Source organism: Lissotriton helveticus, chromosome 11 (assembly GCF_964261635.1).
Source record: "Lissotriton helveticus chromosome 11, aLisHel1.1, whole genome shotgun sequence".
Taxonomy (NCBI): Eukaryota; Metazoa; Chordata; class Amphibia; order Caudata; family Salamandridae; genus Lissotriton; species Lissotriton helveticus.
This window is the reverse complement of record NC_136072.1, coordinates 938148661-938173627: the sequence shown is the minus strand read 5'-3', so window position 1 is coordinate 938173627 and position 24967 is coordinate 938148661. Positions and strand designations below refer to the sequence as shown.

At 47.0% G+C, this 24967-nt stretch overlaps 1 protein-coding gene across 6 annotated transcripts in view; it reads right to left on the bottom strand.

Annotated features, from left to right (window-relative positions):
- MORC2 (MORC family CW-type zinc finger 2) overlaps positions 1–24967 on the bottom strand; it is a 597165-nt gene that overhangs the window by 267635 nt on the left and 304563 nt on the right. For all 6 annotated transcript variants that reach the window (XM_078667274.1, XM_078667271.1, XM_078667273.1 and 3 more), the window contains exon 17: positions 16817–16922. In XM_078667274.1, coding sequence (XP_078523400.1) covers positions 16817–16922 — 106 coding nt within the window. The remainder of the gene's footprint in view (positions 1–16816; positions 16923–24967) is intronic.

Genomic DNA, 24967 nt, shown 5'->3' with positions numbered 1-24967 from the left:
AAACTTGAACCCACTCTCTTGCTTTGAAGGCCTACAAAACAAATGATTTCTCAGAAGGTTGTTGGTTCAGTGGGCCAAAGTTCCCAGTCTGAGTTATATCTTCAAAACAGAAACTGAGATGTATACCCTTCTCTACATAAAAAAAAGAGCATTAATCTATGGATCCATCTACATCACAAATAAGGCTCCCAGTTTTCAATTCTCACTGTATTTTACTTAGACATACAAATGAAAAGAATGCAGTACCCGGTCTGTATTAATTTTTAAATGGAAAATGACAGAAATTAGACCATATTACGTGCATCTCTTCATTCTGTCAATTCTGAACCCAGATCAATACTTGTACCTACTGACAACACAGGGAGTGTAAAAGATGTGATTATTTCCTAATGAGCCTGAATATCTGCTATTGTGTGCATGGGCTAATACTACAATGTGGTGGGTGTGTTGCTACTACATAGAGCACTGTATACACACACAAATTGCCCTATGAGTGTGCGCTCATCAGCTAACAACCCTGAAAATATCATATGTGCAACTTCATTTTTGAGTCACCAAAAACAAATAAAGAGAAATAAATATGGATCGATAGAAAAAAATAGCAACAACAAAAATACTTGTTTACCTATACAATAGACATGCGCTCCCAACCTTAATATAATAAAGTAATTCGCTGTGTGTACTTTTTCTGTGGTACACCTGCAGAGGTGCCATAGGACTGGGAGTGAAAATGGCAGTTCCGATTCCATGTTAAATCAAGCAGTGTTGTGAGGTTGCAGTACTGAAAGCTGTCACTAGGTGTACCTTGCGGCCTTTTTTTGGACACATATGGTACAGCACCCTGTAACATGGCTAGGCAAAAGATATGGTGCAGTGGTGAGAGCTGCTGACTGTTGACCTGGGGATCTGTGTTCAAGTTTGCTATCGGCTCAACATCCTGATTGCTTAATTTTCCCCGAGCCTATAAATGAAAGCACTTAATGTAAAATAACATAAGAATTCAATGCAGCGATCTGGGGGCAGTGGATGGAGTGAGGGAGAGGCAGGGAGAAATTAAGGGGCATGAAGCATGGGAAGCAGTGTTGTGGTGAGGGGGAGGCACAGGTGATAAAGGGACTGCAAATAAACAGAAGTTTCATTGCACAAATAAACAAAATAGTTAACAAGCAAAGAGGCAGGCCAACAAAAAAAATGAGTTTTCTCCAAGTATACATAACCTGAACAGTAAGAACACATGTAAGAGGGGCAGTTCTCATGGGAGGATACAAAATTCCAAAAGGAGGGACTACTAAGTATATTCACCAAAGAAAAGTTAGCATTTCTAAAGGACGGCAACAGGAAATCAATGGAAAAGATGGGGATTTTTTCAAGCTCATATCCCAGACACAGCGTGACTCTAAGAGACAGTGCAAGCGCTGCCTAGGCAAGACCTACAAAACGGGTACTAAACAGCGAAAAATCGATCGGGATTAATGGGCGGAACCCATTTGCTACATTTTTTATATATGAATTTTTTTTCATTCCTAGCTATATTGAAGTTTGCACATATCTCCTTACCAAATCTCAGAGTACTCTCCCTTCCTCTTTGTATTGACCGTTATTTCTCATTAATGCTTTACCAATTAAATTATTAACTGGGGGGGCAAATAAATAGTCATATTTGGCTAAGGCATGTTTCTTTCAGAGATAAGGGTACTTGTGTCACTTCTATAAACGGTGTTCTCAGGGTTAGAATTTTCCATATCATTTTATTACATAATTTTCGTGCTCTGTAATAAGTTATGCTAAATTTTGTTGTGATATGCAATGCTGTGCTAAATTATGATGACTTCATACTAATGTAATGTTAGACAGCGATATTGTGTTGACCTATTTCTTGTTGTGTGTCATGGTATGCTATGAAATGTTATGCTGAGTTATGGTATGCTTCCATATGTTGTGTTATGTTCTGATCTTCTAGACTGCTTTAGGTTCTCCTAGGGCAGGTTATGTTGTGCTCCAATGCTGTATTATGAAAATGTAAGAGGATTTAACATGTTCCAATGTTTTGTTATGTTCTCTATGGTACATTATGATGTGTTGTTACAGTGCTCTGTGTTACAATGGGTAGTGATACGTTATGGTAGGAAATGTTGCTTTAGATTATCAGATTTTGTGGTGTGTTGAGCACAAGGGCATTGTGCCAAAGCCCCAACACAGAATTCTAGGAAATGCTTTGTGAGAAGGGGCTCCAGACGCTGAGAGGCTAAATTATTGAGGAGTTTTCTTTTCATCTCTGAGAACAGAACTCCAGCACCACATTATAACTACATACCCACTGCCGGGGAGCTGAGGATCTCTGAAATAGGGTTACTTCGATGTGGCATGGGGCCAGAGACTGAGGGAGATCAGCCTACCATGAACAGAATGTGCATGAGATCTTAATTCAGGTTGGGAGTGGAGGGAGACTCGTGGGCTGGTAGATTCTCATCTGGATTTGGGACTCATTCCTCTACTGCTCTTACATTTTTACATAAGGGCTCTGACGATACAAAATAAAGTTCTACGCACAATATTTTAAACGTGCTTCTTCTCTGTTGAATCCCACCTCATCGACCCCTTCAGCACGCTCTTAGAGCAACTCAGATTTCTATACAAAAATCCACTTAGCTAAATGAGTACTTGCCAGAAATATCTTCTTAACCGCATGCGTGCGGGCGGAATTCCGCTTGTACGCTGAGATTTTTTAAAGCGCACTTTACGTGACGAGCTGGGCTCGTCATCAGCGTGCGAGGAGGCTACGCCATGACGAGCCCAGCTCGTCATCAGCGTGGAAGGGGTTAAAGCCTGCAAGGTAGCTCAAAGAGATGAGTGCCTATTGCCGAGAACTATGTGCAACCCATGGATTATAATACCGTGGTTATACGACATTATAACGCATTCCGTTGCAATGCATGCCTTTACTATGCATGTGTTACAACACATGCCTTTACAACGAATGCCTTTACAACAATTTTAGTAGTAAAAGCATGAATGTTATAGGCATATTCGTAGTATAGGTTTTTCATGCACTTTGTCCTAAAAACTGACCCAACCCTTCTAAAAACTATGCCTCCCCCTGCCCTAAAAGTTGACCCCTGCGCGACGCCCCCGCAGGACTGACCCTGCTGTTAATCCTACTAAAGTGCATTTGTTACACACTTGTGAACTGTAAAATATTAAACACATTTGATTCATGCAGCCAGTGTGTGTAAGTGTGTGAGTGTGTGTGTGTGTATGTGCACCCTTCTCAACTCCCTACCTTTGTGAAAAGTCTGGAAAGTGATGCTTCTAAAATCATTTAGAACTGGGGCTGATGACGAGTACCCACAATAGGTGGACAAGTGTGAGATCTTTCTATGTGGCTGCCATCAACCTTTCTAAATCAGCAATTAGGAACAATACATTTCCTTACCTTGAACAAAAACAGGTGTCCCACCCTGCATCCTACCAGCCACCAAACAGCAGTGCCCAATAACTATTCAGTTACTCCTTGCTAACAAGGCACAGGGAATTGCTAAAATTAACTGTCTACATCGCCCTCACATTGCTGTTTCTGTCTCCACTATCCAACTCTCGGATTTCGACACTCTCACCCTCCTCCGCTCCTACGACCCAGCTCCCCTAATCCACACAACCGCCACGCACCTCCCCATTCTCACGATACACTCAAATCCCCGTAGACCCTCCACACTAAACAACAGAATATCCGTCCCGAACAACCTTAGAAAAGTCCCCCTCTCTCTAGTACCCTCTACCTCCCCTGACACACCTCGTCTCAAATGCACTCTCCTCAACTGCAGATCGGCTTCTAGACACTCCTCCGCCATCGCCGATCTCATCCTAACATTGGACCTTGACCTAATCATCTTGACTGAAACCTGGCTAACCGAATCCTCTACACCTATAATGGACATTCTGGTTCCCCCCAACTACCACATCATTAGGCTTGACAGGTCTGGCAAGATAGGTGGTGGAATTGCATGCATATACAGGAACAACCTTTCTGTCCTGAAAGACTCCGCACCTCCCCTGCCCTCCTCAACTTCCTGCGAATACATCTGCCTCGATATCAGTGAGGGCAAACCGATATGCTCTCTTCACGGCATTTACCACCCACCCAGAGACAACCTCGCCTTCGCCCAACAAATTATGGACATGATTTCAACTAACGCCGGACGAAAGCTCACCCAAATATACCTTGGTGACTTCAACCTCCACTGGAACGATCACAATGATGCAGTGGTAAATAGTCTTAAAAATTTCCTTAACGCCCTGGACCTCACACAATTATGCAACAGCCCGACCCATGAGAACGGTTCTATCCTTGACCTTATCATCGCCAAAGAGGACGCTATTCAACTTGAGTCTATCCGACCTTGTGACTGGTCAGACCATCATATCGTCACATTCTTCATCAATGAAAAAGTCAAACTCAACATGACTCAATCCTCCAGACCTAAAATATGGAAAAGAGACCTGAAAAAACTCAACCCATACTCCCTACCCCAGAACAGCCGCGACCTCCTGCTCCCTCCTACGGGCGCTACAGATGTCCAATCCTTGACTGACCACTATCTCAACGCCATGACCTCAATAATTAATGAGGGTGCTCCCATGCAGCTAAAAAGAGTCTCCGCTAAAATCTCCAATCCATGGTACGACGGGAGTCTCAATGAAGATTGACGAGCCATGCGAATGGCAGAGCGCACCTGGAGAACAGCTCCCTCTGCACTACACCTGAAAACCCTGAAGAAAAAGAGAAATGCCTACTTCAGGAAAATAAAGCGCTCAAAAGCAAACGTCTTCAGTCTCCAGCTCGACCAAGCAAAAAACCGTCCAAGAAAACTGTTTGAGCTAATCAGAACACAAGCCAAGGAACAACCCCAACCTCTCAGTTCTTTGGGCAAAGCACCCTCCTGTGAAGACTTCGCCGCTTTCTTTACCCAAAAAACTGACAACATAAAGAGTGATCTCCGCATTGACGCAAGCCTCTACACCACACCCAACTGCATAACACCCACCGAACTAAAAAACAATGCTACATGGTCATCCTTTGACACCTACTCCGAAGAAGAAATAGGCAAACTGCTCAGCACCTTGAAACCTTCCAATCACCTCACGGATCCCCTCCCTACCAACGCTGTCAAAGATTTCACCCCATGGCTCCTTCCACTGTGGACTAAAATTATCAACAGCTCGCTCCAACAAGGATCCATCCCTGACTCCCTCAAAGTTGGACAAGTCACACCTTTCCTAAAGAAACCTACGGCGGACCCATCCGACCTTAACAACTACCGCCCCATTACCAATATTCCCACTCTCGCCAAACTATTGGAAAAATGCGCACAACTACAGCTGACTAAACACATTGATCAGTTTGATCTCCTCAACGCTCATCAATCAGGCTTCCGAGCAGGACACAGTACTGAAACTGCTATGACTCACATAATTGACGACGCCCTACAAATGCTAGATCAAAATGACACCTGCCTCCTCATCCTTCTTGATCTCTCCTCAGCATTCGACACTGTTAAACATGAGAATTTACTCGAACTTTTGAACACAAGAATGGGTCTATCTGGGACGGTTCTCAAGTGGTTCACCTCCTTCTTACACAACAGGTCGCAGAAATTCAAGAGTAACAACTTGATGTCCTCACCAATACCTGTTTCGTTAGGTGTCCCCCAAGGATCCTCCCTATCACCAACTTTGTTCAACTTAGTTATGGAACCTCTCACCACCTTGCTACAAGCATCCAATGTACTTTTTCACATGTACGCAGATGACACCCAATTATATCTCAAATTACAATCCCCCAATGACATTTTACTCCTGAACTCAACGATCAGAAGCACCCAATCTTGGCTTGCCAATAATCATCTCAAACTCAATGCTCTGAAAACATAGTTCCTTCTGACCTCACCTCCCGCGAAGATCTCTACCACTCAAACCTGGCTTAAACAGCTAACTGCACTCAATGTCCTACCCACCATCGTGGACTCAGCAAAATCTCTAGGCATAACTCTCGACTCCAATCTCAACATGCAGCATCATATCAGCAAGGCTACTAAGGGAGCGAACTTCCAAATCAATACCCTGAGGAAACTTAGTCCCTTCCTACCAGCCAAAGACTTCCAAACTGCAGTACAAGCACTGGTAATCCCGCGAATTGAATACGGCAGCATCGCCCTCTGCGGTCTCCAGTTAACCACCACTGCTCCCCTAAGAGCCTCTCTAAACGCTGCAGCGAGACTCATCACTGGGTCAAAAAAACACTCGCATATCACCCCTGACTTGAAATCCTTGAACTGGCTGTCTTTTGAAGCTAGAATACATCTGAAAATCGTCTGTATGACACACAAGGCTGTACACCTGAGCTCTCCCGGATACCTCACCCAGAAGCTGTCAATCTCTGGCGGCTCTAGATACACTAGAGGCACAAACAATCTTCTGCTACAACCTCGAAAATTCCGGAAGGAAAAAACTTATAAACGCTCTTTCTCAGGAATGGCACCCAGGATCTGGAACTCACTCCCTCCTGAAATCAGGCTCATCTCCTCCGTCACACTCTTTAAGAAAGAAGTAAAAGCTATTCTCATTGCCAAATACACTTGAACTATTAACGTGGATCTGTAAAAGTCTCTGCACCGATCTGTATTATTCTGCTCGATCCCTACGACTATGTGTTTTTCCTGTATTATTCTGCTCGATCCCTACGACTATGTGTTTTACCTGTATTGTTGATTCACTTACCTGACTATCTACTTGCAGTATTAATTTACCTGTGCTTTTATGCTCCCTCACGTACCTACCCATCCCACTTACTACCTATAATTTTGATATACCTAATGACCTGTTATTCACTCTCTTGTTTGTATTCCCTGCTTTGTAAAGCGCTCTGATATCTGCAAAGATCTTGTTCGCGCTATATAAAACTTTCAAAATAAAATAAATAAAATAAATGCAGGCAATGCACTTCCATAGGCAGGGGGAGCTGTTCTCCCGTATTTCACGCCATGCCACAACCGCTGGAATTCAAAATGTTATGTTATGTTATGTTATGTAGCTTTTATATAGCGCACGGCTACTCGATATGAGTGTCCCGGCGCTTTCCACCTGCAGCTCAGAGTAAAAATAACACAACACAGCTAAAATGAGGAAAAAAAGCAATAGAGGAAAGCAATAAGAGCAATAGACAGTAAACACAGACTAAAGATTAAAAAGCCAGGTCTTCAGGCTCTTCCTGAACTGGAGCAAATTGGCAGTGCTGCGGAGCGGAAGAGGAAGCAAATTCCACAGCTGAGGGGCTCTGCAGCTGAAAGAACGCCCTCCCAAAATGGATTACACATCGCATTTGTAATTAATACACTGAGCGAAACTTTACTGTGAACATCAGAAGAGATCTGCTCCAGTATCTGCAGAATCTTCTATTCATTGTATGCATTATTTACCCTATATACTCTCTCGCATTGTTAAGATCGAATAGTTTTCTTACCTGTCGGTGTAGTTTTGCAGCTTGAAGATCTTTCTGGATTCACTATGCTGTGCATTATTCCGCGGTCTTGTGGTTGGGTCCGGATTCGTAGTCTTTTCTTTTTTTTTTTTTTTCTTAGCCCAGGTGGGCGTCGGCGTCACACCCCCTTGGGTGTATTTCCGGTGACGTCGGCATGCTTCCTGCGGAAGCTCCCACTCTTGGGCGCCATCTTCGGGTTCTTTTTTTCCGTGTTTCTTTCGTTTCCGAAGTAATGGCAATGTTCTATTTAGTTGGTATTTTACCGCTTTGTACTTTTTAAAAATCCTTTCTTTTGTTAACCACCTCTTCTCTCTCCAGCCTCATCTTTCTGGCGGAGGTGGGTGGGTTCGCTAGTGAATCCAGAAAGATCTTCAAGCTGCAAAACTACACCGACAGGTAAGAAAACTATTCGTTTTGCAGCGTGAATCTTTCTGGATTCACTATGCTGTGCATAGATTTTGTAGCGGTTTCTCATTTCTGTGGCGGTTGGGTGGAAGACGAGCGTTGGGTATTGAATATGTGCTGTAGCACCTTCTGTCCAACTTGAGCTTCCTTGTTCATCTGTATGTCCACACAGTAGTGCTTCGTGAACGTGTGCACCGAAGCCCATGTTGCCGCCAGGCATATGTCTTGTATGGGTGTGTTAGCCAGGAAGGCTATTGTAGCGCCCTTTATCCTAGTGGAGTGGGCACGTGTCCCCTCTGCTAGCTCTTGTCCTGCACGCTTGTGGCAGAGTTGGATTGTCTGTGCGATCCATCGTGCAATGGTCTTTTTAGTTACTGCTTTTCCCATGTAACTGTTGGCGAATGACACAAAGAACTGTTTTGTTTTCCTGTGTCCCTTCGTCCTTTCGATGTAGTGCATGACTGCCCTTCTGGCGTCCAGGGTGTGCAGAGCTCGCTCTGCGGCAGTTGTTGGTTTTTGGAAAAAACTCGGTATCTGTATAGACTAGTTCATGTGAAATTTCGATACCACCTTCGGCATGAAGTTTGGGTCAGTCCTCATCACAACCCTGTCATTGTGTATTTGTATGTAGGGTTCTTGTAGCGTCAGAGCCTGAAGCTCGCTTACCCTGCGTAGGGACGTTATTGCAACCAGGAAAGCTGTTTTCATAGTTAGCATCTTTAAGGGCGCCTTGTGGAGCGGTTCAAAGGGCTCTTTCATGAGTTCCGTTAGGACTATGTTCAAGTTCCATGCCGGTGGCGGCACCCGCTTGGGCGGTGCGATCCTTTTCGCCCCTTCTAGGAATCTCTTCACCACCTGTGATGTGAAGAAACTCCTGCAAGTTTCACCCCTTGTGTAGGCGACTATCGCTGCTAAGTGAACCCTCAAGGAGGATGAGCTAAGGTTCTTCTCTAGCAAGTGCGTCAGGTACTTTAGCACTGTGGAGTCCTTCTTCATTTTATTGTGAAGTCTTTCTTGTCTACACCATATTGTGAACCTCTTCCATTTCGCCACATAGCACTTCCGAGTGCTAGGCCTTCTTGCCTCCCGCAGGACCTTCAGTGTACTTTCTGGCAATCTTAAATGTGCGAACTCTATGTCCTCAGGAGCCACGCTACTAGGCTCATGCTCTCTGGTTCTCGGTGTAGCACCTCTCCGTTCTGCATGGAGAGTAAGTCTTTCCTCCTGCTGAATCTGTGGGGTGCACACTGTGTCATCTCCATGATCTGCGAGTACCATGTCTGCCTCGCCCACTGTGGTGCGACCAGTATCAGTGTCATGTTGCTCGCTCTGCACTTGCTCAGTACTCTGTGCATCAGTGGTATCGGGGGAAAGGCGTAGGCAAATGTCCTTGACCAATCTATCCATAGGGCATTCCCTAGTGACCCTTCCTCGGGCTGCCTGGATGCGAAGTTTCGGCATTTTGCATTCTGGCGTGTGGCAAACAGGTCCACCGATGGAGTTCCCCATCTGTCGAATAGGCGCCTTGTCTCCTGAGCATTGAGCTCCCACTCGTGGGATGCCGATGTCTGCCTGCTGAGCCAATCTGCCTGTATGTTGTCCTTCCCTGGCAGGTGTATGGCCAGCAGGTCTATCTTGAGAGGGATGGCCCATCTCCATATCTCCTGCGCTAGCGTTGAAAGCGGGGCCGACTGGGTGCCCCCCTGCTTGTTGATGTAGAACATCGCAGTGGTATTGTCTGTTTGTATCAACACCTTGTGTTTGTACAGCCTTGTTTGGAAGGCTTTCAGTGCAAGGAAGATTGTCTTCAATTCTAAGTAATTGATGTGCTTTGTGGCATCCGTCGGTGTCCACAGTCCCCTCACCTTGAGCTCCTCCATGTGAGCGCCCCATCCCTTCAGGGATGCGTCTGTGGTGATGGTCACTGTTGGCGTTGGGGGCGTTAGAGGCTTTCCCCTTGCTATGTTCTCCATGGTCCACCATGTCATCTCCTTCTGCACTGCGTGCGTTACAACCACTAGATCCTCCCAACTGCCTGTAGCTTGTGACCATTGCTCCTGTAGCCATTCTTGAATGGGTCTCATGTGGAGTCGTACATTCGGTACCAGGTGGATGCATGACGCCATCATCCCCATGATCTTGCTCGCAGTCCTCACTGTCCGAGCTTGTCCCTTCCGGTAGAGGCGAGTTTCCTTCACCAGCGCCCTCGCCCTCTTCTCGCTGGGGAACACCTTGCCCTGTAAGGTGTTGATCTGTGCTCCCAGGAAGATCTTCACTTGTTCTGGCTCCATTGATGATTTCTTCCAATGGATGGAGAACCCCAGGTTTATGAGCGTGCTGGTCACTATATGTGCGTGCAGCTTGCATTTCTGGTACGAGTTTGCTTTCACCAGCCAGTCGTCCAGGTAAGGGTATACGTGTATTCCTTGCCTTCTTAGGTGCGCTGCGACTGCTGCGAGGCACTTTGTGAAAACTCTTGGTGCCGATTTTAGACCGAAGGCCAGTGTCGTGAATTGGTAGTGGCTTTCTCCGACGGTGAACCTGAGCATGTGTTTGTGCTTTCTGTTCATTGGGATGTGCAGGTATGCGTCTTTGAGGTCTATAGTGACCATGAAGTCCCCGATCTGCAATTGTGGGAGCACCTCTTGCAGGGAGGTCATGTTGAATTTTTGCGTTCTTATGAATTTGTTCATGAACCGTAAATCGAGAATGGGTCTCATTGTCTCGTCTACTTTTGGTACCAGGAAGTACGTTGAGTATACTCCTGTGATTCTTTCCTTGAAGGGTACCCGTTCTATGGCCTGCTTCTGCAGGAGTTCTTTTGCTTCTTCCTGAAGGCACTGCAGCTGCTTGCCTGCTAGTGGCCTTCTTTTTGGTTTTCTGCTTGTTGGCCTCCCCTCCAACTCTATGCAGTATCCGAATTGGATAATGTTGAGGATCCATTTGTCTGATGTGATTTCTCTCCACTCTCGGAGGTAAAATCTTAATCTTCCTCCCACTGGTGTCATGTGGTCGTAGGTGTCTAGTTTGTCTTGACCCATCTGTACGTGCTGCCCCCTGGGGTCTTTTTTGCGGGCGGGCACACAGAGTTTTTTGAAGTCATTTGGAGGTGGGCTGCTGGCCCCCTCTTCTATTTTGTCCCCGTCCATTTCTCCCTCGAAAGGACTGGCCTCTTTGTTGGTACTGCCAGGACTGCTTCTGATGACCCTGCTGAGTCTGCGAGTCTGCCTGGTGCGTTTGCTGGAAAGCCTGGTGTGATGTACCTGGCTGGTTTCCGCCTCTCCCGCCGGGCCTCCGTGACGGGGTGCCCCTCTTGTTCCCTCTGAACTGCAATGCTCCCATGGATCTTGCTGTTTCGTTATCTTTCTTCAGTTGGCTGAGCTGTTCATCAACTGTTGGTCCGAAAAGCGTGCTGCCGTTGAACGGTGTGTTCAGGATACTGTGTTGCACCTCCGGTTTGAAGCCGGATATCCTGAGCCAGGCGTGCCTCCTTTCCGTGACGCCCATCATCATGAGCCTGCTGGCGGTGTCTGCCCCATCCAGGGCCGTCTTAAGGCAAGAATTTGCCGCATTCTTTCCCTCTTCAACCAGCTTTTCGGCTTTCTGCCTGGCATCCTGGGGCAAGTCCTTCACCAACTGCCCTAGTCCCTCCATGATTTGGTACATGTGCCTGTTTATCAGGGCGTTGGAATTAGCCATGCGCCAGTGGGTCGCGGCATTCCGTTCGATCCTTCTGCCCACCAGATCCATCCTTTTGCTCTCCTTATCCGGTGGTGTGCCCGAGGTAGTGGGTACGTTAGCCCTCCTCCTTGCTGTGGCCGTGATAATGGAGTCTGCGGAGACCGTGCCCTGAATGTAGGCCGGGTCCTTTGTGGCATGCTTGTACTTCTTCTCAGTTCTGGGAGTTACTGCCTTGCATGTTGCAGGCTCCCTGAAAGCTTCCTTCCCCTGAGCCAAGACGCTCTCGAGCATTGGAAGGAACTGGCTCCTCGTTTGTGTTGGGAGCAATGTTTCTAGAAGGAAGTCTGCTTTCTGCTTCTCTTCGTCGAGCTTGAGCTTGAAAGCTGCTGCGGCAGATTGTATCACCGAGTTGTAGGCCCCGATGTCGTCCGGCGGCGAGGGCCTCGAGGGGTAGGTGTCGACCACCTCCTCCGGGCTGTCGGTGTCGACATCGATGTAATCTACCTCCTGAAGGTCCGAGGGTGCCGACTCTGTGTCTGTCTTGCCCTCCTCTTCCTCCCCATAGTTGTAACTATCGTAGGGATTCTCGTACTCCTCCTGGTCGTCGATCACCTCGACGTCCTGGTCTTGTTCCTCGGTGACTTCGGCGATCTCCTCTTCCTCCTCGACCGCCTCCATCACCGGGGGCTTGGTCTTGTGAGGGATCGTGAAGGCTTTCATCTTTGCGTCGAAATCTTTCTTCCGCTGCATGATGTTCTCCATTTCTGCCTCGAGGCGCCTTCTTTTCTTTTCCATCTCGGCCGCGTGTTCCGCGTCGGATGGGTCGGCCGCTCTCTTCGGCGGATGGCTCGTCGCCGTGCCTCTCTGAGTCGAAGTTTTCGACGTCGAACCGGATTTCGGGTCTCTGGTCGTCGTCGTCAGTTTTGGGTCTTTCTCCCTCGGCATCGATCGGTCCTTTTCGGGGACGATTTTCGACGTTTTCTGCTGATCAGCAGCTCTCGGCGCCGGGGACTCCTTCTCGGAGGATCCGCTGGGCCTGGGAGTAGTCGCGGACGCCGCCTTTTTTGGCGTCGGCGCTTTCGGGGTCTTGCTCTCCATTTTTTTAGACTCAGAGTCTCTCGGGTTCTTGGGGGCCGAAGAGTCTCCTACCTTGTCAGAAGTCTTCGTGTAATCGGTCTCTACGACCGTGTAGCTGTCGTCTTCGGCGGCAGCGTTGTCTTCTTCCTCGGAGGACATCCCCAGCTCGTAGAGTGACGGAGTCGGGGCCTTCCCCTGCAGGGCGGCGTGTGCTACCCTCTGCCTCTCTCTCACATGAAGGGTCTTCGGGGTGAAGGCGGAACAGGCGTTGCAGTCTCCGCTTTCGTGGTCCACCGGTAGGCAAAGGTTGCATACAGGGTGCTGGTCCTTCTGCGCGTACTTGTGGTGGCAGTTACGGCAGAACTTGAACGGCGTGTTGTCCATCCTCGAGCGTCCAGGGCCTCTCTGGTCGCGTGTTCGTCGACGGTCGTCGAAGATCTCGATGGAAAACGCCTTATCCTTGCTGGATTTTCGTCGATGAAGTCCCCTGGAGTCTTCAGATGACTTCTCCTTGTCTTTTCTGTATTTTCTTTCTTCTTTCTCCAAAAATGGCTGGAGCCCAAACGGGAACGATCCAGACCCGACCGCGGAAAAAAAGAATCTGAAGATGGCGCCCAAGAGTGGGAGCTTCCACAGGAAGCATGCCGACGTCACCGGAAATACACCCAAGGGGGTGTGACGCCGACGCCCACCTGGGCTAAGAAAAAAACAACAAAAAAAACAAAGAAAAGACTACGAATCCGGACCCAACCACAAGACCGCGGAATAATGCACAGCATAGTGAATCCAGAAAGATTCACGCTGCAAAACATGAGGTTACAGCTGCATTTGAACACAACCAAAATCTATCTTTCAATATTTTCTTGTATACGGGGGTACAGCCATTAGTTTATGTTTCCTGCCCTTGAGCTGATCAAATGTTCTACCCATTTGCTCTCAGGAGATAGACTGTTAACCAGACCATAGTAATTATCAAAAGATAACAATATAGCCTTCTCTCACATGCAAATAATGTTGCTTTTTTGACAGTTTGCTTTCCTTAGATTGCATGCAATATTGAAAAAGCCTCCTCTTAATTCCGATGAAAATTTACTTGGACTTACAAATTCTAATTGCTTCTTTTTTCTTTCAAATGAACCTCTCATTTTTTTCATCTTCTGAAAGCCTCCTCTCTCTGAGCACATTGCATGTTTGCCTCATCTATTAATAATGGCAACCATTTACATATGCCTTTGTTATTGTTATTGTTATTTTTGATTTATAGCGCGCTCAATCACCTACAGGCCTCTAAGCGCTCGGGAATCGATGGTAAACAACAACCTTGACAGTACAGAGGGCATCCACTGGCCTACGTGGCTCACAGGGCTCTCCTGAACAACAGCGTTTTCAGCCCCTTTCTGAAACGTAGGAGGTTTCCTTCCTTTCGTAGTGGCTCAGGTAGTGTGTTCCATAAATGCGGAACCAGCACCGAAAAGGCTCTACCGCCCTTGGTGGCAAGTTTGTACCGAGGGCAGACTAATAGCTGAGAGTCTGAGGACCTAAGAGCTCTCTTTGGGCTATACATTACCAGGCGATCTTTGATGTAAGCAGGTGCCATGCCATAGATGGCTTTATGGGCGATGCACATATTTTTAAATTCCACTCGCTCCTTAATAGGGAGCCAGTGGAGGCTTTGTAGCAGGGGGGATGCTTTAGTGTGTCTTGGCTGTCTGAAGATAAGACGAGCGGCATCATTCATCACCACCTGTAGCCTATTTATCAAGGTTTTTGGTAGGCCAAGGTAAAGTGCATTTCCATAATCTATGCGTGAAATCACAGTGGCTGCGACGATGGAACGTAGCATAGATTGGGAAATGATAGGCACTAATTTCCGTAGCTGTCGGATAATATTAGTACAGCTGCCCACCACTGAAGAGATTTGGCTGACCATAGAGAGGTCACAATCCAGTTTGATCCCCAGGCTCTTCACGTTCAAACTGGGTTTTGGTGCTGGACCTAACTCTGCGGGCCAGTAGAGGTCACACCATGGTGAGGTGGTAGATGAAATAACCAAGACCTCAGTCTTGTCTGGATTAATTTTTAGGAGGTTTCCTGTCATCCACTGGACCGTGTGTCTCAAAATATTCTGAGTGCGGAGTTGGGCGGTGTTTGTATTGTCAACACTCAGCAGCAGCTGCGTGTCGTCTGCATAGTTATATACTGTGCAGCCCATGCTCGCCAGGGAGGCAATCAGAGGCTGCAGATATAGGTTAAACAGCAGTGGGGATAGGGCCGAGCCCTGAGGTACCCCACATTCTATTTCTCCCACGGCGGAGATTTCTTCTCCGAGTTGTATTCTTTGTGTCCTTCCTGACAGGAAGGACTGCAACCACTCGAAAGCCCGGCCTTTGATGCCAAAGTCACTCAGCCTTTCCAGTAGCAGCGCATGACTGACAGTATCGAACGCCGCTGAAAGGTCTAATAAAATCAGGGCGCTCGGTTTTTTACCGTCAGCCAAGCCTCTCAATTCATCCAGCACCGAGAGCATCACCAACTCGGTGCTGTGGTGTGCTCGGAACCCTGCTTGTCGTTCGTGAAGCAGGGAGTGGGACTCCAAGTACATGGACAAAGATTTTAATACATGTTGCTCCAGTACTTTAGAGAGAAATGGTAGCTGAGAGATCGGCCTATAGTTTTTTAGTATTGCGGGGTCTACGCCAGGTTTTTTCAACAGCGGTCTTACCCGCGCTTCCTTAAGTGCTGCTGGTAGTTGTCCCACTTTCCCACTAGCCATCACACATAATTCCCATTAATTGATTCTACCATAAAGAGATTTAGGAGTACCAGACTACTCCCAATAACCAACAACAACCACTGAAAAAAACACTAACCGTGGGTTTCTGAGCAGCTTGATGTTCGGCATAAAGCTTGTCAGCGCCTTGTTAAGAGCAGTAAATTATTTTTAAATGCAATTCCAAACACAATATATAACCTTTCTGGTCCTCACTAATTCGAATATCAGAACACTCAGCAGTTGATCAGTTGACTGTAGTTCAGATAGGCTGCATAATAATTTCTGTATACGGCTTGATGCTTTTACATTCAAGTAAGACAGAGAACTGCTATTGGTCAAGTCGATCACACAGTAGGGTACCAATACACAACATTAAACCACCAAGTTAATAGGCATAGAATAAGAGAGCTGCCACATGGTGCAGGAGAACGAGGGACTTTAGTCCACCACAGCAGGTCCCAACATACTACGACCACTTCTTGACATCTCACAACAATCGTACATGGGACAATATTAACAAAGTTCATCCAATAGTTCTTCCAAATATCTCTCCCTCCAACCTATGCCTGCTCAGAACAGTAAATCTTAAACAAAATATCTCAGAAGGGACAAAACAATTAGATAACCAGCTAAGTGGACTAAGCGCACAAGAAATGCCATAAAGGGGTCATCTGAGTTGCATACAGTTTATGGTTTTCAGTAAGCTAGCAGCTTTGAGCCTCTATTTCAACTTTCAGCTGTCACACTGTTAAGGACTGTGTCCCATAACACAATGACTACACCTCCGTGGTTATGTACAACATGGGAACACAACACTTTTCACATGGGATCAAAAAAACAACTCACCCTACACGTTGTAGCGACCTACCCATGTAAGTAAAAGCGTCAGTGCCCCACAAAGCTGTTGTAAGCGATTTATAAATAACAATACAAGAGCACTGAAAGCAAAGCTCAATCAGTATATACATGCACTCAATCAAGTCAATGCAAGCACTTATGAGGAACAATAGGAGGGATTAAAAGTACAGCAACTGCATCAACACAATCATAAGACTTCATGTTAGTAATTAGAGATACACAATAAAGTGTTTAGATAGGACAGAGAAAGAGGCTATGAGACTAAATTACCTGTTAGATCGGAGCAAGCAAATTACTAGGCTTATTCAACAACTGTTGAGGTTTAAATCAGAATATGACTGAGAGCCCATTATTTGTGTGTGACACCACACAAATGAAATTCACTAGCAAGCGGGACCAGACAAGCAATCAGCACTGTAGAAGCAAAAGTCTGAGCTAGCAAGCAACATGGCTCTATAATGCTTACTAGAACATTAACAGACACTTACCTATCTTGTTCAGGATCAGGATTCATTGTACACACCCAGCTATCTGGGTAATCTCGCTCTACGGAGCTCAACTGAAAGGGCAATGTCCGCCACTTTAGACACAAATCTAATAGAACAAAAATAAATACAAAAAGACTTTTAACCAACAAGAAAAACCACATACATAAGAGACCCATACTTCTTTAAAGTACGGATAAGGTAAACCCAATATTTTAAAAACAATGGTAGGCCACTACAAGGGGCCAGAGTCATACGTTTTTACACCAATAAAAACAACTTCACCTCCATGACAGTTAAACTAAGTGTTTTCAAAATTAATGAGCACTATCTTCAAACCCATCTACAAAATTCGAATGCAGCATTTATCATGGAAAATGGCCTTCCCAGTTGCTGCCAGCCCTGCTTGCAAGCCCTATCAGCTGTTGAGCACTATAACAGTTTTCCATTCCAATAGACAAGTAATGAGAACTCACCTGCCTTTTCTACCGAAGGTAGTTTAATATATCAATCAGACTATCACCATTCCTGTATTCTAGAGCAGTGCATCTATGCTGGATTAACATTCTTTACTGTAACTATTTGTCAGAATGGTGTTGCATTTTTTCCTAGATAAAACCAAGTCAATAGGAAATTCTAACCTGCTCGTGTTTAATTCCATTCCAGTACACATAGCGTTAACCAGCTCGAAACAACTGAATACCTCTTTTTTTGGGGGGTATTTCCTTTTGTTACCAATCGGTTAAAAAACACTGCCAGAAACCAGCACTGGTAAATGCATTCGGCTTTGCCTATGTAGTTAATATATATCACTTATTTTTGAAGTTTTATCTTGGTGAGTGGTTGTGTAATATAACTTAAAGGAACTCCTAGGAAAATCCTAGTCCTACAACATAAGGTGCATGACGGATTCAAAAGTGTTTGTTTTTTTTGCGCCTTCGCATAGTTTACATAAAGTGTCTGTGGACACAACATACACACTTGCTTAATCTAACGCTAGTGTGAAATCAGTGCAACACAAATCATTGCACTGATGCAAAGCACCGGAAGGCATCCCTGGTGAATATTTCTCTTGAACAGTTACAAATGTAACCTAAAGGACCATGTTGCAACTTTGAAAATACATGAGTATAAAAGAAGAAAGGCAAACAATTGTACAGTTTGTACAAAGAATAACAAGGCAAACAATTCCAGACTTAATATAAAAATATAAAATGGAAACTAATATACAGGAGGTCAAAGATAAAAGTGAATTTCTGTGGCTTTCAGTAGGCTCTTGAGAAAACATTTACAACGGGTCGACTGGATTTTCCGAAAGGGCACTGCTTTGCAGCAGGAAACACACAACACCAGCACGTGCTTTTATCCCAGTTTTGGAGGTTCGCCAGCACCTGACACGGAGTTAAAAAGTTGAAACTGAAGTCCTATCGCTGAACTTTTTATTGTTTTATGGTTAGTTGTTTTTTTGTAGAGGAGTCCATGGCATTTGTCTCTTCACTCTTTTTTTCAAGATAAGCTTTCAATGACAAGCGAATCACTCTTAACTCCTAACAGGCTGATGTGGAGCCGAGGCTCCACCCAGAGCCCTCTGCTCTTTACCTCTCCCAGATGGCCAACCCAACCCAACCCAACCCAGGAGTGAAGCATCTGTCACTACCATCAGCTTTGGTTGAGGAAGGAACAACGGTCGCCGCTGACCCATTCTCAGTTTGTCAGCCACCCCCACAGATCTTTTCCAGTTCCCTGCGATACCGGACCAGAACAGAGAGATTGCCCGGATGCTGCGCCCAATGGGACTTCAGGTTACACTGCAAATCCAGCATATGTTAGAAGTAGAATGCAAGAGGTCCTGAGGCCCAGCAGCCTCAGAGTCAGTCTCACTGAAATGTAGGCTAGAGGCTGTGAGAAAGTGCCATCTTTCTTGCATTGGTATGCCCCCACTTTTTGTTGAACTGCTGATGTGCTTTGACTGAGTGTGCCCTGGGCTCCTGCCAACCAGGTGCCCAGGGCCTGTGTTCCTTCCCTAAAACTGTGTTGAAACCAAAACCTAATTGGCATCTCTGTCCACCTGTCAGTCCCTAGTAAATGGTACCCTAGGTCCCCAGGGCATGGTGACCAGAGAAGACCTCCAAGGGCTGCAGCACTTATTGTGTCACCCTTAGGGGCCCTGTACCCTGACACCCACACACTGCCTTTGCAGGCTGAGTGTCTTGGTGCAGAACTAAACAAAGAGTCGACATGGCACACATCCCTGTGTGCCATGCCCACAGAACCCACTGCCCTGGCATACCTCAGTCACCCCTCTAGCTGGGTGCCCCTATGCCAGAGGTGTGGGCACAGGTGCATGAGCCCTGTGCCCCTACAGTACCCAGGGCCATTCCTGGGCACTGTAAGTGCAGTGATGTCATTAAGAGTATATGGTACTAGGAGGTAGTCATTACGCACTCCACAGCACCATAATGGCTACACTGAAGACTGACAAAGTTTGGTATCAAACTTCTCAGCACATTAAACCCGCACTGATGCCAGTGTGGGATTTAATGTAAAATGCACCAGAGGGCATCTTAGAGATGCCCCCCCTGAAAACCTAACCTACAATCCACGTCTGGACTGAGAGGCTGCCTAGGCTGCCACACAGCAGACATGTTGCTGGACCCCTGGGTGGCGAACCCCCCCCCCGCTCTCCTGGACCTGCAACAATGCACATCCTGGGCGAGGTGCTAGGTTTCCTCCCCCAGGATGGGCAGGGGGAAGCTTCAAAGGCCTGCCGTTCTTTTCAGCTTCTCCAGGCCACTTGCTGTACTCAGCAACTTGCCCCCACCAGTTCTGACCCCCACTCTGGCAGGAAGACTGGCGGGAAACCCTATGTCAGTAAGGGGGGTGTGCCAACTCCACCCCTCAGGTGGGAGAGGCGAGGTGAAACACAACTCCGGGCTCCCGCCATCTTGAGGATGGGGCGCCCTGCCCAATCAGAGCTAGGCCCCTGCCCCCCTCCCACAGGAGAGGAGCAGGATAGGGAGTGTAGTCACCCCAGGACAGAGACCCATTGGTCCCTGCCCTTGCCCTACCTGTAACACCCCTAAATTTAGTATTTAGGGGCACCCTGTACCTTCCTTCCTCAGATCCCGATTTGAAACAAGCAAGAAGATCAAGAAACCAGAAGACCTGCCGTGCAGCCGCTCACAAGATGACGACACCAACTGACTCGGCCGCGACCAGCAGAGGGTAAGATTTCCCGACGTCAAAAGACAACCCTGCACCCGGCGCCCCACACCCCCCTATGCCCAACTCCGGTGTGCCTACCTTTCCTCCCAGATCCCAACTTACCCCTTGAAGTGTTGGTCGCTACTGAAGAATCTCCATCCCCGAGCCTGCAGCCTTTGATCATCTTCCAAGTTCTCCATTTAATAACAATGAGCGCCCGACGGCTCAGAAGCACCCTGCACCCAGCCGCCCGAGTGTCCCTGGCAGTGCAACCTTGGTCCTAATCGACTTCCCCATTTGCCATGAGCAGCCACCAATTGAAGGCCCCCTCCCCCCATAGGCTATCACTGGGCCTAACTCTCTCTGCACCCGGCTGCCCCTGTGCCGCTGAGGGTGTATCAACTGTCCCAACCTGACCCTGAGAGACCCCCGACTCTGCCCAGAACCTTAACTCTGCCAGTCGAGTACTTACCCAAAAGCCGATAACTCACTTTTCTTCCATAGGGTAACATTGACTGGTTTCACTTGGAAATTCTTCTAAGTGTGGAGTTTTGGAACTTTAAAATTTTCATCTAAAATCAGCTGAACAACGAATTCCGATTTACTCACCTGTTATCAGGAGAGAACCCAGTGCTGCATCTTTTAGCCCAGCACTGACCCTGAAAAGTAATTTTAACCATTCTTATCAGTAATTAAATTTCCTTCCAAAAAGTTTCAAAGTGTCGATTTTCAAAAACTACAAATATTCCTTAAATATCGCATGTATGACTTAAACGCATTCTTTCAATTGTTTACAGGAGAAGCACGAGTGCTGGATCACAGGATCCAACACTGAGTAAGAAAAGGTAACTCTACTTACCTGCTAAGTAAATTTCCTCCCGTAGGATAACATTGGTGATTCTATGTGTCAACTTTTAAAATACAATAATATTCCTTAAAAATCACTACTATAACCAAAACGCCTTTACTCAACTGTTTACAGGAGATGTTCCAGGCCTGAATCTAGGATCCAGTCCTGTGGTTAGAAAAGTAATCCATAAAGTAATCAATTGCATTTAACTAGAAATTCCCATGAGCTCAATGTTGCATTATGTTTGAAATTGTGTTGCCCATTGCAACAACTGTAACTACTGTACTTAAAAAGTCTATTGCCTATTTGAAAAGTATTTACCTAAAGTAACTCATTCTGTGAAAGTATATTGTTTGTTCTAAAAATAAAACTATTTTTATACAAAACATTGGCCTAGAGTTCAGTTCTTGAGCGTGTGAGACCATTTGCTGACTGAGTGTGTACAACAAATGCTTTACACTGTCCTCGGATACTGCCTTACTGCTCGACTAAGCTACCACTTTAGAGAGTAAGGTTATATTAAACTTTAGCCTCTGCCATACCTCGGGGGACTGTGGACTCTTTGTACACTGTACCTTACTTTGGTCCAGTATATACAGAGCCACTTTCTTACAGTTGTCAGCAACAACATGTCCGGTTGGGGAGAATTTGTTTGGCCTCAATGCCTTGGGGAGTGACCAGTTCCCTCTACAGCAGTAAAAAGCTTCGGTTTTTGGCTGGATAGTAAGCTTACTATGGAAACCCAAGCCAAAAAACTCAATGCAACGTGTTTCGGACTATTGCGAACACTCAAAAAAGTAATGTAGTGGCTACCACCCTCTACCAAAAGGGTGATCATTTAGAGATTATTTAACTCATAGCTGAATTACGGGAACTCCTTATCCTTGTGAAGTTATCAATATGTTCTTCAATGCTGTGAGAAAATGTCTCTATATATACTGGACAATAAGGAAGTACAGTGTGTACAGAGTCCACAAACCCCAAAGGTATAACCGAGGTTAAAGTCAGGACTGACCTTACTCTCCAAAGTGGTAGCTTGGTCGAGCAGTAAGGCAGTACCAGAGGGCAGTGGAAAGCATTTGTTGTACACACTCAGTCAGCAAAAGATTTCACACACTCAAAGACTGAACTCCAGGCCAATGGTTGTTAAATCCAAAGATATAGTTGTTTTATTTTTAGAACCAGCGGGCATAAAAATATACTTTGCTAGGTATGAATACTTTCATGTAATTACTTTGCAAGGAAGCAATAAGGTATGTGAATACAATAGGTACAGGGGTTGCTGAAGGCAACACAATTCTAGACACACTTTAGCATTGAGCTCAATGGATTATTATCATAAAAGTACAGTTAAGTGCGGTGTAGATTACTTTAGTTGTTCCAGGTCTACATCCTAGATTCAGTCCTGGGGTCTAAGCTGAAACCAGATTAGCAAAAACGTTTTAGTTACTGTAATGAATTTTCATGAATATAAAGCGGTTTTAAAAGTTCACACTTTTCAAAGTAAATCTGACAATGTTATTCAATGGGAGAAAATTCAAGTTGCAGGTAAAGTACGATCGCATTAATTTTGTAATCCAGCACTTGTCTCCTAGGGCCAGCACTGGGGTCTTAACTTAAAACAGGTAGCTAATTGCGTTTCAGTATTTCGAATGGTTTTTAAAGAATATTTCAAGTTTTCAAAAGTAGACACTTAGAAGAAATTTCATAGAAAAGCAGACAATGGGTTCCTACGGAGAAAATACAGATTACTAGTAAACCCGGTAAGGATTACTTTTGCGGTTCAGTACTGGGCTGAAAGGTACAGTACTGGCTTCTCCCCTGATCACAGGTGAGTACTTCGGGATTCGGCTGATTTTGTATGAATATTTTCAGTTTTCAAAACTTCACACTTTTTCGAGTCAAAATTGGTCAATGTTATCCAATGGCAGGTAAGTGGGTTACCGGTTTCCAGGTGAGTACTTGGCTAGTGAAGTTATGGTTCTGGGCATAGACTCAGGGGTCCCCCAAGGTCAGGTAGGTACAGTAGGTTCAGCCCCAGCAGCACAGGGCGGCCGGGTGCAGAGGTAGTTAGGCTCAATGATATCCAATGACGGAAAGGGGGCCTTCAGTTGGTGGCTGCCGGCTAGCAGGTCACGCGGCTGTGGGAGCTGGGATCCTGGTCACTTGCTCAGGGCAAGGGGGAAGTAGGATAGGACAAAGGTGGCCCAGCCAGCGGCACTCGGGCGGCTGGGTGCAAGGTGCTTTTGAGCCGTCGGGCGCTCAATGTTATCCAATGGGAAAGGTAAAAAATGAACAAAGACTGCAGGCTCGGGGACAGAGACTCTCCAGGGGCGACCAGCACTTCGAGAGGTAAGTTGGGATCTTGGAGCACAGGTAGGTACCCCAAAGGGAGGCACAGGGGGCTGTAGGGCGCCGGGGTGTCTTTGGGTGTCGGAAAAGCTTACCCTCAGCTGATCGCGGTCGGGGTGGCCCCTGGTTCTGAGTCTGCAGGCGTTGTCTAGTTTGTCGAGGAGGGTCTTTGGGCACTGGACTTCGGGTCCCGGTCGCCGGGGGGATGTCCTCGTGGTCTTGGTTCGGTTGGGCCCGGCCCGGGCTCGGCGCGTGCATAGTGGGCTGGTCTGGAGCTTCCTGGCTGGCACCAGGTGGGTTGTTGCAGCAGAGCCTCTGCTGATGGGAGACCTAGTCTTTAAGAGGGTCAAGGCAGGCAGGTCCTCTGGGTGTCCCAAGGTTGCTGTCCGCAGGAGTCGCCGGGATTAGGCAGGAGCAGGTTCCAGGATCGACAGGCCGGTATGGCTGGGACCAAGTCCTGTTGTTTGCAGCTGCACGGCGGGTCTTCTTCATGATCTTCTTTCTTCTTTTCGTATCGGGATCTGAGGAACGAAGGTTTAGGGAGTTACAGGTAGGGCAAGGACAGGGACCAATGGTTCCCTGTCCTGGGGTGAGTACCCCCCCTAGCCTGCTCCTCTCCTGTGGGAGGGGGGCAGGAGCCTAGCTGGGATTGGGCAGGGCTCCCCATCTACAAGATGGCCGGAGCCCGGGGTCGTGTTTCACCTCGTCTCCCCAACTGAGGGGTGGGATTGGCACAGGCTGGCAAACCCCCGTTCCTGACGTAGTTTTTCCCACCAGTCTTCCCGCCAGAGTGGGGGTCTGAACTGGTGGGGGCCGGTTGCTGTGTACAGCAAATGGTCTGGAGAAGCTCACAGAGGCGGCATGCCTTTGAAGCTTCCCCCTGCCCATCCTGGGGGAGGAGACCTAGCGCCTCGCCCAGGACGTGCATTGGTGCAGGCCCAGGAGAGCGGGGGGGCTCTCCACCCAGGGGTCCAGCAACATGTCTGCTGTGTGGCAGCCTCTGCAGCCACTCAGCCCAGACGTGGATTGGAGGTTAGGTTTTCAGAGGGCATCACTAAGATGCCCTCTGGTGCATTTCACATTAAATCCCACACTGGCATCAGTGCGGGTTTAATGTGCTGAGAAGTTTGGTAAAGGTACCAAACTTGTCAGCCTTCAGTGTAGCCATTATGGGGTTGGGGAGTTCGTAATGACAACCTCCCAGCACCATATACTCTTAATGGCATCACTGCACTTACAGTGCCCAGGAATGGCCCTGGGTACTGTAGGGGTACAGGGCTCATGCACCTGTGCCCACACCTCGGGCATAGGGCACCCAGCTAGAGGGGTGACTGAAGTATGCCAGGGCAGTGGGTTCTGTGGGCATGGCACACAGGGATGTGTGCCATGTCGACTCTTGGTTTAGGTCTGTACTTGCACACTCAGCCTGCAAAGGCAGTGTGTGGGTGCCAGGGTACAGGGCCCCTGAGGGTGGCACAATACGTGCTGCAGCCCTCAGGGGTCTTCTCTGGTCACCATGCCCTGGGTACCATTTACTAGGGGCTGACAGGTGGCTAGAGATGCCAATTGGGTTTCTAGTTTCAGCAGTTTTATGGAAGGAACACAGGCCCTGGGCACCTGGTTGGCAGGAACCCAGGGCACACTCAGTCAAAGCACATCAGCAGTTCAGAAAAAAGTGGGGGCATACCAAGGCAAGAAAGATGGCACTTTCTCACAAACGCTTACAAATCATTCAGAATGCTGCAGCA